Source organism: Oryctolagus cuniculus, chromosome 9 (assembly GCF_964237555.1).
Source record: "Oryctolagus cuniculus chromosome 9, mOryCun1.1, whole genome shotgun sequence".
Lineage (NCBI taxonomy): Eukaryota > Metazoa > Chordata > Mammalia > Lagomorpha > Leporidae > Oryctolagus > Oryctolagus cuniculus.
In genome coordinates, this window is record NC_091440.1 from 13,241,641 (window position 1) to 13,254,523 (window position 12,883).

General features: G+C 46.5%; 1 protein-coding gene across 3 annotated transcripts in view; it reads right to left on the reverse strand.

Moving 5' to 3' along the window:
- The window catches only part of UBAC2 (UBA domain containing 2), a 191,779-nt gene that overhangs the window by 36,693 nt on the left and 142,203 nt on the right, over positions 1-12,883 (reverse strand). For all 3 annotated transcript variants that reach the window (XM_008260139.4, XM_017343571.3, XM_070048670.1), the window contains one exon: positions 1,209-1,454. In XM_008260139.4, coding sequence (XP_008258361.2) covers positions 1,209-1,454 — 246 coding nt within the window. The remainder of the gene's footprint in view (positions 1-1,208; positions 1,455-12,883) is intronic.

Here is a 12,883-nt window from a genome sequence, read left to right on the forward strand (position 1 = left end):
GGCCAAGAGGAATCCGCAGCCAGGCCCTGCTGGTCCCCTTCTGCCAGGGACACCGGGCCACACCCTTCGGCCCTTTCCTTCTTCCCTCGGCCTCCCCACAGGATCTACCTTCTGCTGCTCAGCACAGGGCTTCCCCAATGGCCGGGGTGCACCTGGGGCGCAGCTCTTCTCTTAGAGAGCTCATCCAGTTCCCAGCTTTCCGCTGTCATCTCTACAGGGCCCACGCCATCGTCAATAACCCCAGCCCCTGCTACCCAGGAGAGAGACATCTGTCCTCCATCCTCAAGGATGCCATGGGTGTCTACGGGATGTTCCAGGGGCCTCAAATTCCAGGGCCTCCTTAGGGAATAGCTTTGCTTCTCTTTCTCCTGTAGACACAGACTCTTTGATAAGGGGCCCGTCTTCCCAGCCCAGACCTAAACTCTGGGGCCTGTTCCTCCAAAGGGACTCCAGGGACATCGGACTCTGCTTCTCCAGGCCACTGAGCGCCCCACAGCCCACCTCCTATAGCCGTGCTGGCAGAAGACAGGGGCACAGCAAGAGAGAGCTGTTCTGTCTCCTCCTGGCCCTGAGGGTAAGAAGATGGAGCCGAAGCATGGAGAGCAAGGGTGCTGGGTCACAGAAGCACCCGTGGAGACTGGCTGAGGTTTCAGCCCCAGTGCAGGCGCGCGCACACACACACCCGCCATGGTGTCTGAGGACAGGTGTGCGGCAGCCCCGTCACTGATGCCAAAGCCAAGGGAACACAGCAGCGACTTCATTCACTCATTGGCTGCTCCCTTGAACACCTTCATGTTCTCTTCATCTCAGACGAGGAAAATCACCAGGTTTTATATTTGTTCTTTATCCAGAGCACATGATTCGCACTTTTTCACAGGAAGACTCTGTGGCTTTTCTAAGATTGAGAAAACAGATAAATGCCCTGTCTTGCTAACTAGGTTGGTGTTTCTCTAAGAAACGATGCTCATCTACTGTAAGTGGAACCAGTGTCCAGTTGGGCCATTCTTTCAGCCACACTTTGTTTTCTCACCTTGTAGAAAAACAAAGACTAGCAGCCGTGAGAGAGCTCCTGTGTCTGGGGAAGCGTGTCCCAGACCCTCTCACGGTGCACAGGAATGAACAGCAGTTTCTATCGCACGCACAGTGACAGAGGAGAACTACCGAGACCACGGGCGCGGAAACCACTTTAAGCATCATTCTTGTTTTACCTGCTGCTGCCTCTGTTGCCTCACTTGTGCGAACTGGGAGAGCATCAGCTGCCGATCCAGCAGCTCCATTCTTTGCTGTCTCTGGATGTCCACGGTGGCTCCCATCCCAATCCTAGCTTCGCTGGTGGGTTCTGAAGACGAGAAGATGGGCTCAAGTGTCCTAGAAAAGAACTTTGCCATCCAGCTGGGGACACGGAGCACCTGGTGAACTTGGAGCATTTTGCTATCATAGCACATTCCGGAAACCTAAAAGAAAGAGTACAACTGGATTTTCTAAATGTAAGACAATTTTAAAGACGATACTTAACACAGAACTCGGTAACTACCAAATGGTCTGGGGGGCATTTTTGCCTTAGTTTTAGCAGTGTTAGGTGAAAGCTCTAGAATACATGGCAGACAAATCAACAGAATGCTCTCTTCACTCAGGGAAATGACTGGTTTGCACTATAGCAGGAGACGGCGATATCCTAGGGCTTAACACGTGAAGTGACAAAACACTAAGTACAAGCAGTCTTCACAAATCAATTTCCCCCCGTACTCACCGTGGTGACCACACGGCAGACGGCCAGCAGAGAGACGCTGGCTGAGGAGCTGACCTGTCACTTAATAAACTTACCAGGAAATAAAGACAACTTAAAGCCTTGGCTTTTACTTATATGGTGTTTTAATCAATTTCCCAAATATTGATTTTTCCAAGTTTAGGTTTTTTATTTATTTAAAAGGCAGAGATACACAGAGAGAGACATATCTCCCATAAGCCAGTTCACCCCTCAAATGTTCATAGCAGCCAGGGCTGGGCTGGGGCTGAGAACACTCAATCTGGGTGTCCCTCCAGGGTGGCAGGTACTTAAACCACTTGACCTATCATCTGCTGCCTCCCAGTGTGGGCATCGGCAGGGGGCTAGAGTCGGGCATGGAGCTCAGACCCAGACTCAGGCACTCTGATGCAGGATGCAGGCTATGCCTCTCACCCAATTTTTCCAGATTTTTAATTCCACATCAGTATTAGTTAACAACTAACAACTTTTTTTTCTTTTTAAAGAGTTATTTATTTGAAAGGCAGTGTTACAGAGAAGGAAGAGAGAGAGAGATCTTCCATCCACTGGTTCACTCCCCAAATGACCACAATAACCTGGCTAGGCCAGGCCAAAGCCAGGAGCCAGGACTTTCCTCCGTGTCTCCCACATGGTGTGAGGGCCCAAGGACCTGGGCAGGGCCATCTTCCTCTGCTTTCCTAGGCACAATAGCAGGACGCGGGATTGGAAGCAGCCAGTTCTCAACTGGCACCTCAGACAGAGGCTGTACCCGCTATGCCACAGGTCCAATCCCCTAACAATTCTTTTTAATCCATTTATCATCTTTAAGTTATTTGTAGTAAGAAAACTCTTAAGACTCCTATGGTTTATATATCAAAATGACTGGCTATTCCTACGTAAAATAAACCCTTGATTCTGAGAATTTGACTCTTAGGATAAGGAGTTCGTCACACAAATCAGAGTATTTGGTAACTTTCTAATGAGAAAAGTAACTTTTTTTAAATAATAAAATTTGTTAATTAGGCAAAGATTTATTGAGCTTCTGTATCAAACTATATGAAAGACAGGATAAACAAGATCTTACTGGAGTAACAGTGGTTAGGGTGGGTGTTTGGTCTAGTGACGAAAGACTCTCATTGGACCGCACCAGTTCAATACACATCTCAGGCTCCTAAGTCCAGATCCTTGCAAATGGAGGCCCTGGGAGGCAGTGGTGATGTCTCAGGAAACTGAGCTCCTGTCACCTGGGTAGGATACCTGGGTTGAGTTCCTGACTCCTAGTTTTGGCCTTGGCCCAGTCCTAGGTTTTGTAGGAATTTGGGGAAATGAACCAGTGAATAGGAGCTTGAGTTCTCTGTCCCTTAAATAAATTTTTTTAAAATAATAGTGGTGGGCTAGTGCTGTGGCACAGAGGGTTACAGCATGGTCTGCAGTGCCAATATCCCATATGGGTGCCAGTTTGAGTCCTGGCTGCCCCACTTCTGATCCAGCTCCCTGCTAATGCACCCAGGATAGCAGTGGATGATTGCCCAAGTCCTTGGGCTCCTGACCCCATATGGAAGACCCAGAAGAAGCTCTTGGCTCCTGGCTGAAGCCAGGTCATTTGGGGAGTGAACCAGTGGGTGGAAAATCTCTTTCTTTATGTGTTTCCTTCTCTCTCTGTAACTCTTTCAAATAAAATAAATCTTAAAAAAAAAAAAAAAGGAAAGTGGTCCCCATAAAGACATAAGTGAATATTTAAGATGATTTCAGATAAGTTCTAAGAAGGACACAGAGTGGCTTGGAAGAGAGACCTATTCTAGGTCAGGTGGTAAGGGAAGTCCTTGGTGAAAATCTTAAGGATGATGGGGTGCCAGTGTCACTACAGGTGCCGGTGTGACACGGGCTGTCAGGGTGACTACAGGGTGACTACAGGGTGCCAGTGTGACACGGGCTGTCAGGGTGACTACAGGGTGCTGGTGTGACACGGCTGTCAGGGTGACTACAGGGTGCCGGTGTGACAAGGGCTGTCAGGGTGACTACAGGGTGCCGGTGTGACACGGCTGTCAGGGTGACTACAGGGTGCCGGTGTGACAAGGGCTGTCAGGGTGACTACAGGGTGCCAGTGTGACAAGGGCTGTCAGGGTGACTACAGGGTGCTGGTGTGACTATGGAGTGCAGGTGTGACTACAGGGTGTCAGTGTGACATGGTTTGTCAGTGTGATTTCAGGGTACTGGAGTGACTACGGGCTGTCAGAGTGACTACAGGGTACTGGTGAGACTACGAGTGCTGGAGTGATCATGGGATGTCAGTGTGACTACAGGGTGCCAGTGACTCAAACTGGGAAGAACATGTCAGGCAGAGAACACAGCGAGAGCCCAGGCAGGAATGAGCTTGGAGGCACTTACTACACGTCTCAGCGGTGCTACCAAGTGGGCGGTTGGATCTACGAATCCAGAGCTCCAGGGACAAGTTAAGCAGAGGTGAGGATTTCAGACTCCCTGGATATCCCCCGGCATGCAATGGGACTAAGGGGTGAACCCAGAAGCGCAGTAATACTTTGCGAATACACAGAGTAGGGGATATCAGCAAAGGAAATCTGAAACGAGGTTGCCAGGAAAGAGAAGGGAAACAAGGATTCTGTACCACTGAAGTGACGAGAAGAGGGCTTGGAGATGGGACTGGGTAGCTATGCCGGCACAGGAGACAGCTAAGTGCGACACACAGAAGTGAGCACTGGAGATGCCTCAATGGCAATGCTTTTGGTGTAGTGTAGGAACAAAGACCACCTGGATGCCATAGGCTAAACACTGAATGGTGGAGGGCTTGTGGTTCTCTCAAAAATGGTACAAAGCAACAATGAAAAAATGAAGCCAGAGGCAAGCTCCCATCTGGTGAAATCAGGGAGCATCTGTAATCCTGAACACCACCAAGTGGAAAGCCTGCTGCTGACAGGTGATCCATCACTGTACAGACAGAAAGGGTAAACCCAAAGCCTGTTAGGGGCCCGTGGACACAGGTGAAGGACAAGGAAGGCAGGAGGGAAGTGGACAGTTACTTCACTCCCTGTAAGAAGCACCCTGATTCCTCCCACAGTGAGCACAGCCTCCCATCTACCCTCCTTCTCCTCTGCAGAGAGAAGGAAAATGCCCGCTGGGGCAGGGGCTCTTGAGCACAGCAGGCACAAAGGGATGGCTGCTCAGTAGAGTCTGCACAGATTCTAAGCACACCTCAGGGGAGCTCCAGCAGAAGACAGAGGGAATGTGGGGCAGAAAGGGACCACACTTAGATATGACGGCTCAGAATTTTCCAGAATTAATAAAGAATATATATATATATATATATTTTAAAAAGATTCATTTAATTGAAAGGCAGAGTTACAGAGAAAGAGAGAGAAGGACAGATAGGGAGATCTACTATTCACAGGCTCACTCCCCAAGTGGCTACAACAGCCAGGGCCAGGCCAGGCCTAAGCCAGGAGCCAGGAGCCAGGAGCTTCTTCTGGGTCTCCCACGTGGGTGCAGGGGCCCAAGCAGGGCCATCTTCCACTGCTTTCCCAGGCCTTTAGCAGGGAACTGGATAAGAAGTAGAGCAGCTGGGACTTGAACTGGTACTGGTATGGGATGCCAGTGCAGCAAGTTGTAGCTTTACCCACGTCAGCACAATGCTGGCACCCAAGAATATAAATCTTTATATTCTTTTTGAAAATGCAAAAGTCCCAAGAAGGTTAATAAAATGAAAATTACATCTAGACCCACTGTAGTGCAACAAAAGAAAGAAATCCTTAATAGCAACCAGAGATAAAATACAGATGGCTTGGAAAGCAAAAACAATTAACCACTAGCAGATAACTGCAGCAGAAACTGTAAGATACTTGGAATAAATCCAACAAAAAATATGTAAGGCCTTGAGAGAGAACGCTTAAAGAATATAATAAGGAACACTTCTTACAAAACCAACCCAGTTAATAAGAAAGGAATCACATCCAGGATTGGGAAGATTCAAAGTGGATAAGGTGCCAATTTTCACCTCAACATATTTTAAAATAAAAGCTTAACAAGGTGTCTTGTGGAAACACAAATGCTGGTTCTCGTATTTCTACGGGGTATTCAAGGTTTCACTGTTAAAGCGCACGCTGGCAGAAAGGGGCTGGATGTAGAAGGCGGCGCATGCTGTGATTCTGATTCCTTCAGGCCTGGACTGCGGCACACACCACGTGGGAAACCAGGGAAGCAAAGCACACCGGTGACAGCCCCGCGCTGGGAGCAGCTCTGGAACAAAGGAAGGCAGGACACCAAGGGCTCCGGGCCGGTGGGCCTGGGCTGGAGCTGTGGTGGATTTATGGGTATTTACTTAACAGGGATTTGTGTGGCCATCAAAGCATTTATGGTTTAAGATTCAGGGTTGGGAACCTTTTCTCTGTCAATGCCATTTGGATTTTATTTATTTATTTTTTTACATTTTAAGTTTTTATTTAGTGTAAAAGATGCATAGGAGAGGGAGGGCTTTATCTAAGACAGAGGGGGGTAAATCTAGGTTCATATTGACTACCAGGAACCAGCCACGTGGAAGAGCATCTAGGCCAGGAAGCATAGGGCAGGTTGGCCCAAAGGCGAATGCACCCTGGAGTCGCAGGGCTACAGCCAGCACCCTACTGGCAAGAGGCCAGGGAAAAGAAGAGAAAGGAGGAAATGGCCAGACACACCACTCAAAGAGGAGTGGGTAATTAACAGGTAGGGGCATGAGGTCACACAAGGGCATGGTGAAGGCATGGTGAAGGCATGGCCTTCGAGCTCACAAACCTAGTCAATTTTAACCTGTATGCCTGTCTACTTCATTCCTCCCTCAGAGACCCCATCCCCTTAATCCTAAGGGGAGTTGATGGACATAGAATCATCTCTTCTGTAACTGCTTCCTGCTTATGAGGGGTGTAGTGCAGGCCCTGCCTATCCAGGGTCTGGAAGTCTCTGTCTAACCTATCTAACAAATTTGCTTTGTGAGCTGGAGCAGTCTCGGTCATGGCCAACATCTGTGTCCCCTATATGGTCAGTTACTTCCAGAAGTCAAGTTAGGAATAATCAGGCATGTCTTTCGCATTCACCTGTGAAGACCTTAGAAGTAAGTCCGTAGGAATGCATGCAGAGCTATACAGCTTTACAGTCTCTCTGTAGGACCAAGGAATATAAACCACCCAGTCTGAGAAACACCATTCCAGACTGTTAAAATCCGCTCAGAAGCGAAAATATCAAACTAACATAATAAAATCCTGCACAGAGGCGAAAATAACAGACCAACATCATAAAATCCCGCTCAGAGATGAAAATAACAAACTAACATAATAAAAACATGATGTACTATACATCACTCTATTAATCAGGTAGGTAGCATGTGGTGGGCCATGGGGGCCACCATCTTGGGGTGGAGTCTGTTCGCAATTTGGATTTTTATAACATCATTCATGGGCCATTTGAAATGATCAACTAAGAAATTAACCTGCTATTCATTTACTGAATTTCAAGTCCCTGTGGTTGCCTGGGCAGGGCAAGGCCACATGATTCTGTGGTCTTATATGGCAAGTGCATGATGGAATGTGTTCTATATCACAATAAAAGCAGTGAAGACAATAAAGAAACCAAGGATCCAGAACAGCTGTGGTAATGTCAGGGCGCATAATGAGGCCTCTGAGATTGAAGACACGCTCTGAAATTTGGGTAATTCAACAGTAAGCTCCTTTCATAGGGTTACTCACAGAGACCAGGAGAGGAGGACACTAGAAACAGACTTCTGACTGCAAGGGTGCTTGGGAAAAAGCACACTGGTGAGGTGTGGGCAGAGGTGTGTGGGGGGGTGTGTTATGGGGGGTGCACCAGCCACAACCTAAGATGATGACAAAATAGGTCCCCATTCCCGACACCACACATAAACTTCCACTGGATAAACACACAAATATAATTCATAAAACTGTGAATCTTTCTGCACAAAATATAGAGGAACACCTTTTTGGAAGGAAGAAGGATTCTTAAATAAGAAACACAAAGCACAAACTATAGAAGAAAACTTACACTTAGCTAGTTTATCATTTAAAAGCTACAGAATGCCACAATGAAGTGAGAAGGCAGGAAAGAGCCCGGAGAAGAACTCAGGATCACAGATTAGAATCTATGGCTGCAACACAGGCAACATTCAGAATTTTGTAAGAAAAAGACAATTACTCCAAACCAAAAGCTCATGAAAAGGCCATTTCAGAAGAAATCCAAATGGCTAGCAAAAGAAAAGATGCTATCCTCACCTGCTCTTAGGGAACTGCCACCTGAAAAGAATATTCATCTAACAGCTGGTAAAAAGCAGAGCGTATGCTATCATTCACATTTGGTGAGGCCGAGGAGGTGAGTGGTTCAGCACCTCCACCCAGCCCCTGCAGAACCGGCTGGCAATTAATGGCAGAGCTGAGTGTGCTTTGATTCTGCGCATTTCCAGTAGAGACTAAGCTGAACAGTGGGTTATCCACAAAACATAGTATCATCCAGCCCTTCAAACAAACATGAGGAGGTCTCCAAAAATTCATGTAAAACATGTATTATGAAAAATACTAGGCAAAGTTGATCTTTTTTTCAATGAGAGACACACACAAATAGGAGAGAGAGAGAGAGAGAGGAGAGAGAGAGAGAGAGGGAGAGAGAGAGAGAGAGAGAGAAAGAAAGGGAGCTTCCATCTGCTGGTTTACTACTCAAATGCCTGCAAAGGTTGGGACCTGGCTGGGGCCAAAGCAGAGGCAAGAGGTTTCCCATGTGTGTCTCAGGAACTCAATTACTTGAGCCGCCGCCTTCCAGGGTTTGTGACGGCAGGAAGCTGGAGTCAGCAGTCAAAATGGGAACTGAAATTGGGCACTCCGATTTGGGACGTGGACATCTTAACTGCTAGGGTAAACGACTGCTGTCCCTCACAGATTTTTTCCCAGCAATGAGCGTGGAGACCACTTAGTTCAGTTTCTGTAGTTTACAAACAGTGAGGCAGAGGCCCAGAGACTTTGGGGACTCACTGCTCTTTCTTCTGTTTGGCAATGTTCCTCTCTGCTGTAGAGTTTAAAGGAACCTCCTGATATCACTGAGAGGCCATTTTTATAGAACCCTGGAGTGAACAGGCTTCTGAGGCCACAGAGTTACAAATTCCTACCAGATACTCATGTGTGGGACATGACTGTCTTAACTGGCGGCCTAACTGCTAGGCCAAAGGCCCATCCCAAAATTATCTTTTAATTCTGTTTTCCATGAACATTCTGACATACCCTTGCACACCTGATGGATATGTATCAGTGTGTTTAAAGCTGAATGAGATTATGCACAAAAGGTATCATATATTGAACTTATCCTTCTGTGAACATCCGCTGTTATTGGACACATTCATACGTAGTTAGTACAGGATCACAGAAAGCAGTTGTGTTAGGTAGGAAGTTAGAAATTAGCCTATGTGTGTGAGAGGGTCTTATAGGACACCCGTATCTACACAAGCCCAGCATCTACACTCCAAAGTCCCACCCCGACCCTGATAACTTTACAAGTGGTCCCAGCCTTTCCCCCAAGGAAAGCTCCTGGGAGAACTCTCTCTTTCCAGGACCAAATGGGTTACCTAGCCTGATAACATGGGCAATAAAACCTTCACAGATGCCCTAGAGGGAAGCTCCTTTGCCCCCCTCACACAGGGCTCCCCAAACCAGAGAAGGAATTTCCTAATTTATACTGAGCAAACCCTTCATCCTGGAGGAGAAGGGGGAGGAGGTAAAGAGACACTCGCTCAAAAACCTGGAGTCTGAACAAAGAATGTGAGCTCCGCTCTCTCAGCTCTCCACTGAGCTGCCCACCAGGCCTGCCAGGTGTATTCTCTCCATTCAACCATGTGATCTTGTTTTCCCCTAGCCTAAGTGACTGGGCATGCTCTATCCCCTCCATTCTGACAGATGCCCTGTCCCCACTAAAACCTTGATACCTTGCTACCTTGCTCTCTCACACCTGAATTCTTTGTTGTGTGAACACAAGAACCCCATGATTTCTCTCCAATGAGTTTCTTCTACAGTGGGTGACATGGAAGGGGGACTTGGGGAGCACTATCTATAACACACACATTTTTTAAACAAAGGGATATATGAAGTAAATATGGTAAAATGCATAATGAATTGTAAGCAAGGAGCAGAAATCCCCTTTCTGAAGATTTGGTAAGAAGGAAAACAGAAAATAGGATGTGTAATAGCAGAATTACCTGGATTTAGCTGAAGACAGGAAAATGATATTAAAGTATGACAAAATCAAACTAGAACTATGACATTAGAATCAAGGAAAGAAAAATATTTTTATTTACCCATTTCCCCAGTTCATGTGAAAATGGACTCTTTCATGCTAACAAACTCACGCACAGGAGTCTGCTCCTGCAATACTGACAGGCCATCTCAGCTTTCTTATGCTCCCTGAGGCAATGATGCCTCTGTCTTCCTCTCTCGCCTTCTAATCTTTTTTGTGTCATTGTATTGAAACTGTGTCTTGTAGATAACATATCTTTCTTTCAAGTCCAATAAGACAATGTCAGCCTTTGGACAGCAGTGTTTAGCTAGCCACTTAATGTATTTATGCAAAGATGAGTGGAATGGCTTCTTGTCTTCAAGGAAGAAAGAATTCAGATGCACACATGCGAGAGAGTAGTGGTAAGCAAAGTAGCAAGGTTTTACGGAGTAGGGTGTCTATCAGAACAGATGGGCACCTCTGCCTGGGCATTCAGACTGGGGAAAGCAAGGTTACATGGTTTAATGAACAGAATACACTTGGCCGGCCAGGCAGGTGTCTCAGGAAGGAGCCGAGAGCTGAGCGTGCAGTCTATAAGGGAATAGGATCCATTTCTTCCAGCATTTCTCCTTCCTTCCTCCCTCTTCTTCAGGACAAAGGGTTTGCTGAGTGTGAACTAGGTGAAATTCCTCCCCAGGCTTTATTCCCAGCGTTACCAGCCTGGGGAGCCCACCTGGCCCTGGGCAGGGAGGATTCCCTGAGGGAAGGCTGGAACCACCTGTAAAGTTCCTGGGGAATGGGTGGACTCTGTAGTATTCAACACTGGACTGCTTCCAAGGCTGCTACATTCCTTTTTGAAGAAATTTTTGTTTTCCTCAGGCCCTTCACACACACAGATGCTAATTTCTAACTTCTACCCAACATGTGCATCTGGTCACGACTGGGTCAAAGTCGGATCGTGCTATTTGGTTGCTAGTTGCCACACCTGTAGTTGTTCTTTTCCCATATTCTTTTGTGTTAACTCCAAATGTTTTTTAGTATCTCATTTTTACAATTTACTTATTTATTGGCTATATATCATTTTCCCCTCAAATTTGCCCTAGGAATTACAATCTGCATCTTAATTTATCACAATTTGCTGAGTTAATACTGAAATTCATTCAAGTACAACATAGTCATGCTAGCATCTTCCCTACCCACTGTGCTACTTTTGTCTTACGCAGCATACCTACATACCTTATAAAACCAGCAGATTAACAAACTGAGAAGTTAAGAGAAAAAATCATGACAATGTGTAGGTGTTGCCTGTACTCAGGGAGTTCACAATTTAGGAGGGGTTCTACATTTCCATGTGGGAAGAGAGGAACTGACAGAGGTCAAAGATCCTCACTCTCCTGCCCATGCCTATCAGTACCTTCACTATTAGGTACACACTCACAGAACTGTGTTTTCCATCTCAGTGGAGCATCCTATGAATAACCAGGAAATCATGCCTGGTAGTAAACCAACACAATAGTGCAAATCCTGGCAGGGATGAAACACGCCTTTGGTGCTCCCATGTTTCAATTTCTATCCTATCACTACCGCAGCCTGTGTGCCTACAGCAAACACTCTAAGTATTTATTGGGTGAATAGTCAACGGGTAGGTACTCCACAATAATATATTGTCTTATGTTAGGAAAATGGTGCAGCTTTATCTATGGCGCGATCTACACCCTGACACCACCCTAGGCTCTAGCGCCCACTGCCATTGCCGGAAGCCAGGTGGCTACAGGGCCCAACCACCAGTGTCAAGCTCACCCTCATCCTAATGGGATAGCTGCTCCTGCTCTGCCTGCCCTTCCGCGAAGTTTTAAAAGGACCTGTTCCTGAACACAGGCTCTCCTCTCTTGCTCCCCTGCTGCTCGCTCTCCTCTGCTTGCTCCTCTCTCTCTCTCTCTCCCTCTCCACCTCCTGACCTCCATCTCTGTCTTTCTTACACTCTCCTCTCCCTTCCTTCCTTGCCCCTTCCCTCCAGCCTGCTGGGTTTTCCCCAATAAACTCTTTCCCTTACTCTGGTGTTTGGTGTGTTTTGTGATGATCTTACACCTTAGACCTTTTTGTTTTTTAATTTTTAAAAAGGTTTATCTTTATTTATTTGAAAGACAGAGTTACAGAGAAAGGTAGAGACAGAGAGAGAGGTCTTCCACCTGCTGGTTCACTCCCCAAATGGCTGCAATGGCTGGAGCTGAGCCAATCTGAAGCCAGGAGCCAGGAACTTCTTCCAGGTCTCCCACATGGGTGCAGGGGCCCAAGGACTTGGGCCATGTTCCACTGCTTTCCCAGGCCATAGTAGAGAGCTGGATCAGAAGTGGAGCAGCTAGGACTGTTCCAGCACCCATATGGGATGCCGGCACTTTAGGCCAGAGCTTTAACTCATTGCGCCACAGCGCTGGTCCCTGCCTTAGACCCTTTAAAAAAGTTGCCACTAGACACACTTTTCTGGGTCCCATATTCATACTTCCCCACATGCCTCTGGCACCCCAAGATGATCTCAAATAAAAAAAGTCCTTTTTAAAAATGCTTCAGATATTCACAAATGATTAAAATACAAAGAGCCCAAGTTTCCTACAAATATTTGATAACTATATACCACCCTAGACTATGATGAGATAAGATAAGAATAACTGCATTAACTGTTGAAATCTTTACTTAGTATGGAGTTGGTCTTCTGTATATAAAGATAATTAAAAATGAATCTTAATGAAGAATGGGATGGGAGAGGGAGTAGGAGGTGGGACAGTTTGGGGGTGGGAGGGCAGGTATGGGGGGGGAAGAACCGCTATAATCCAAAATTTGTACTTATGAAATTTATATTTATTAAATAAAAGCTTTGTATAAAAGTAACTA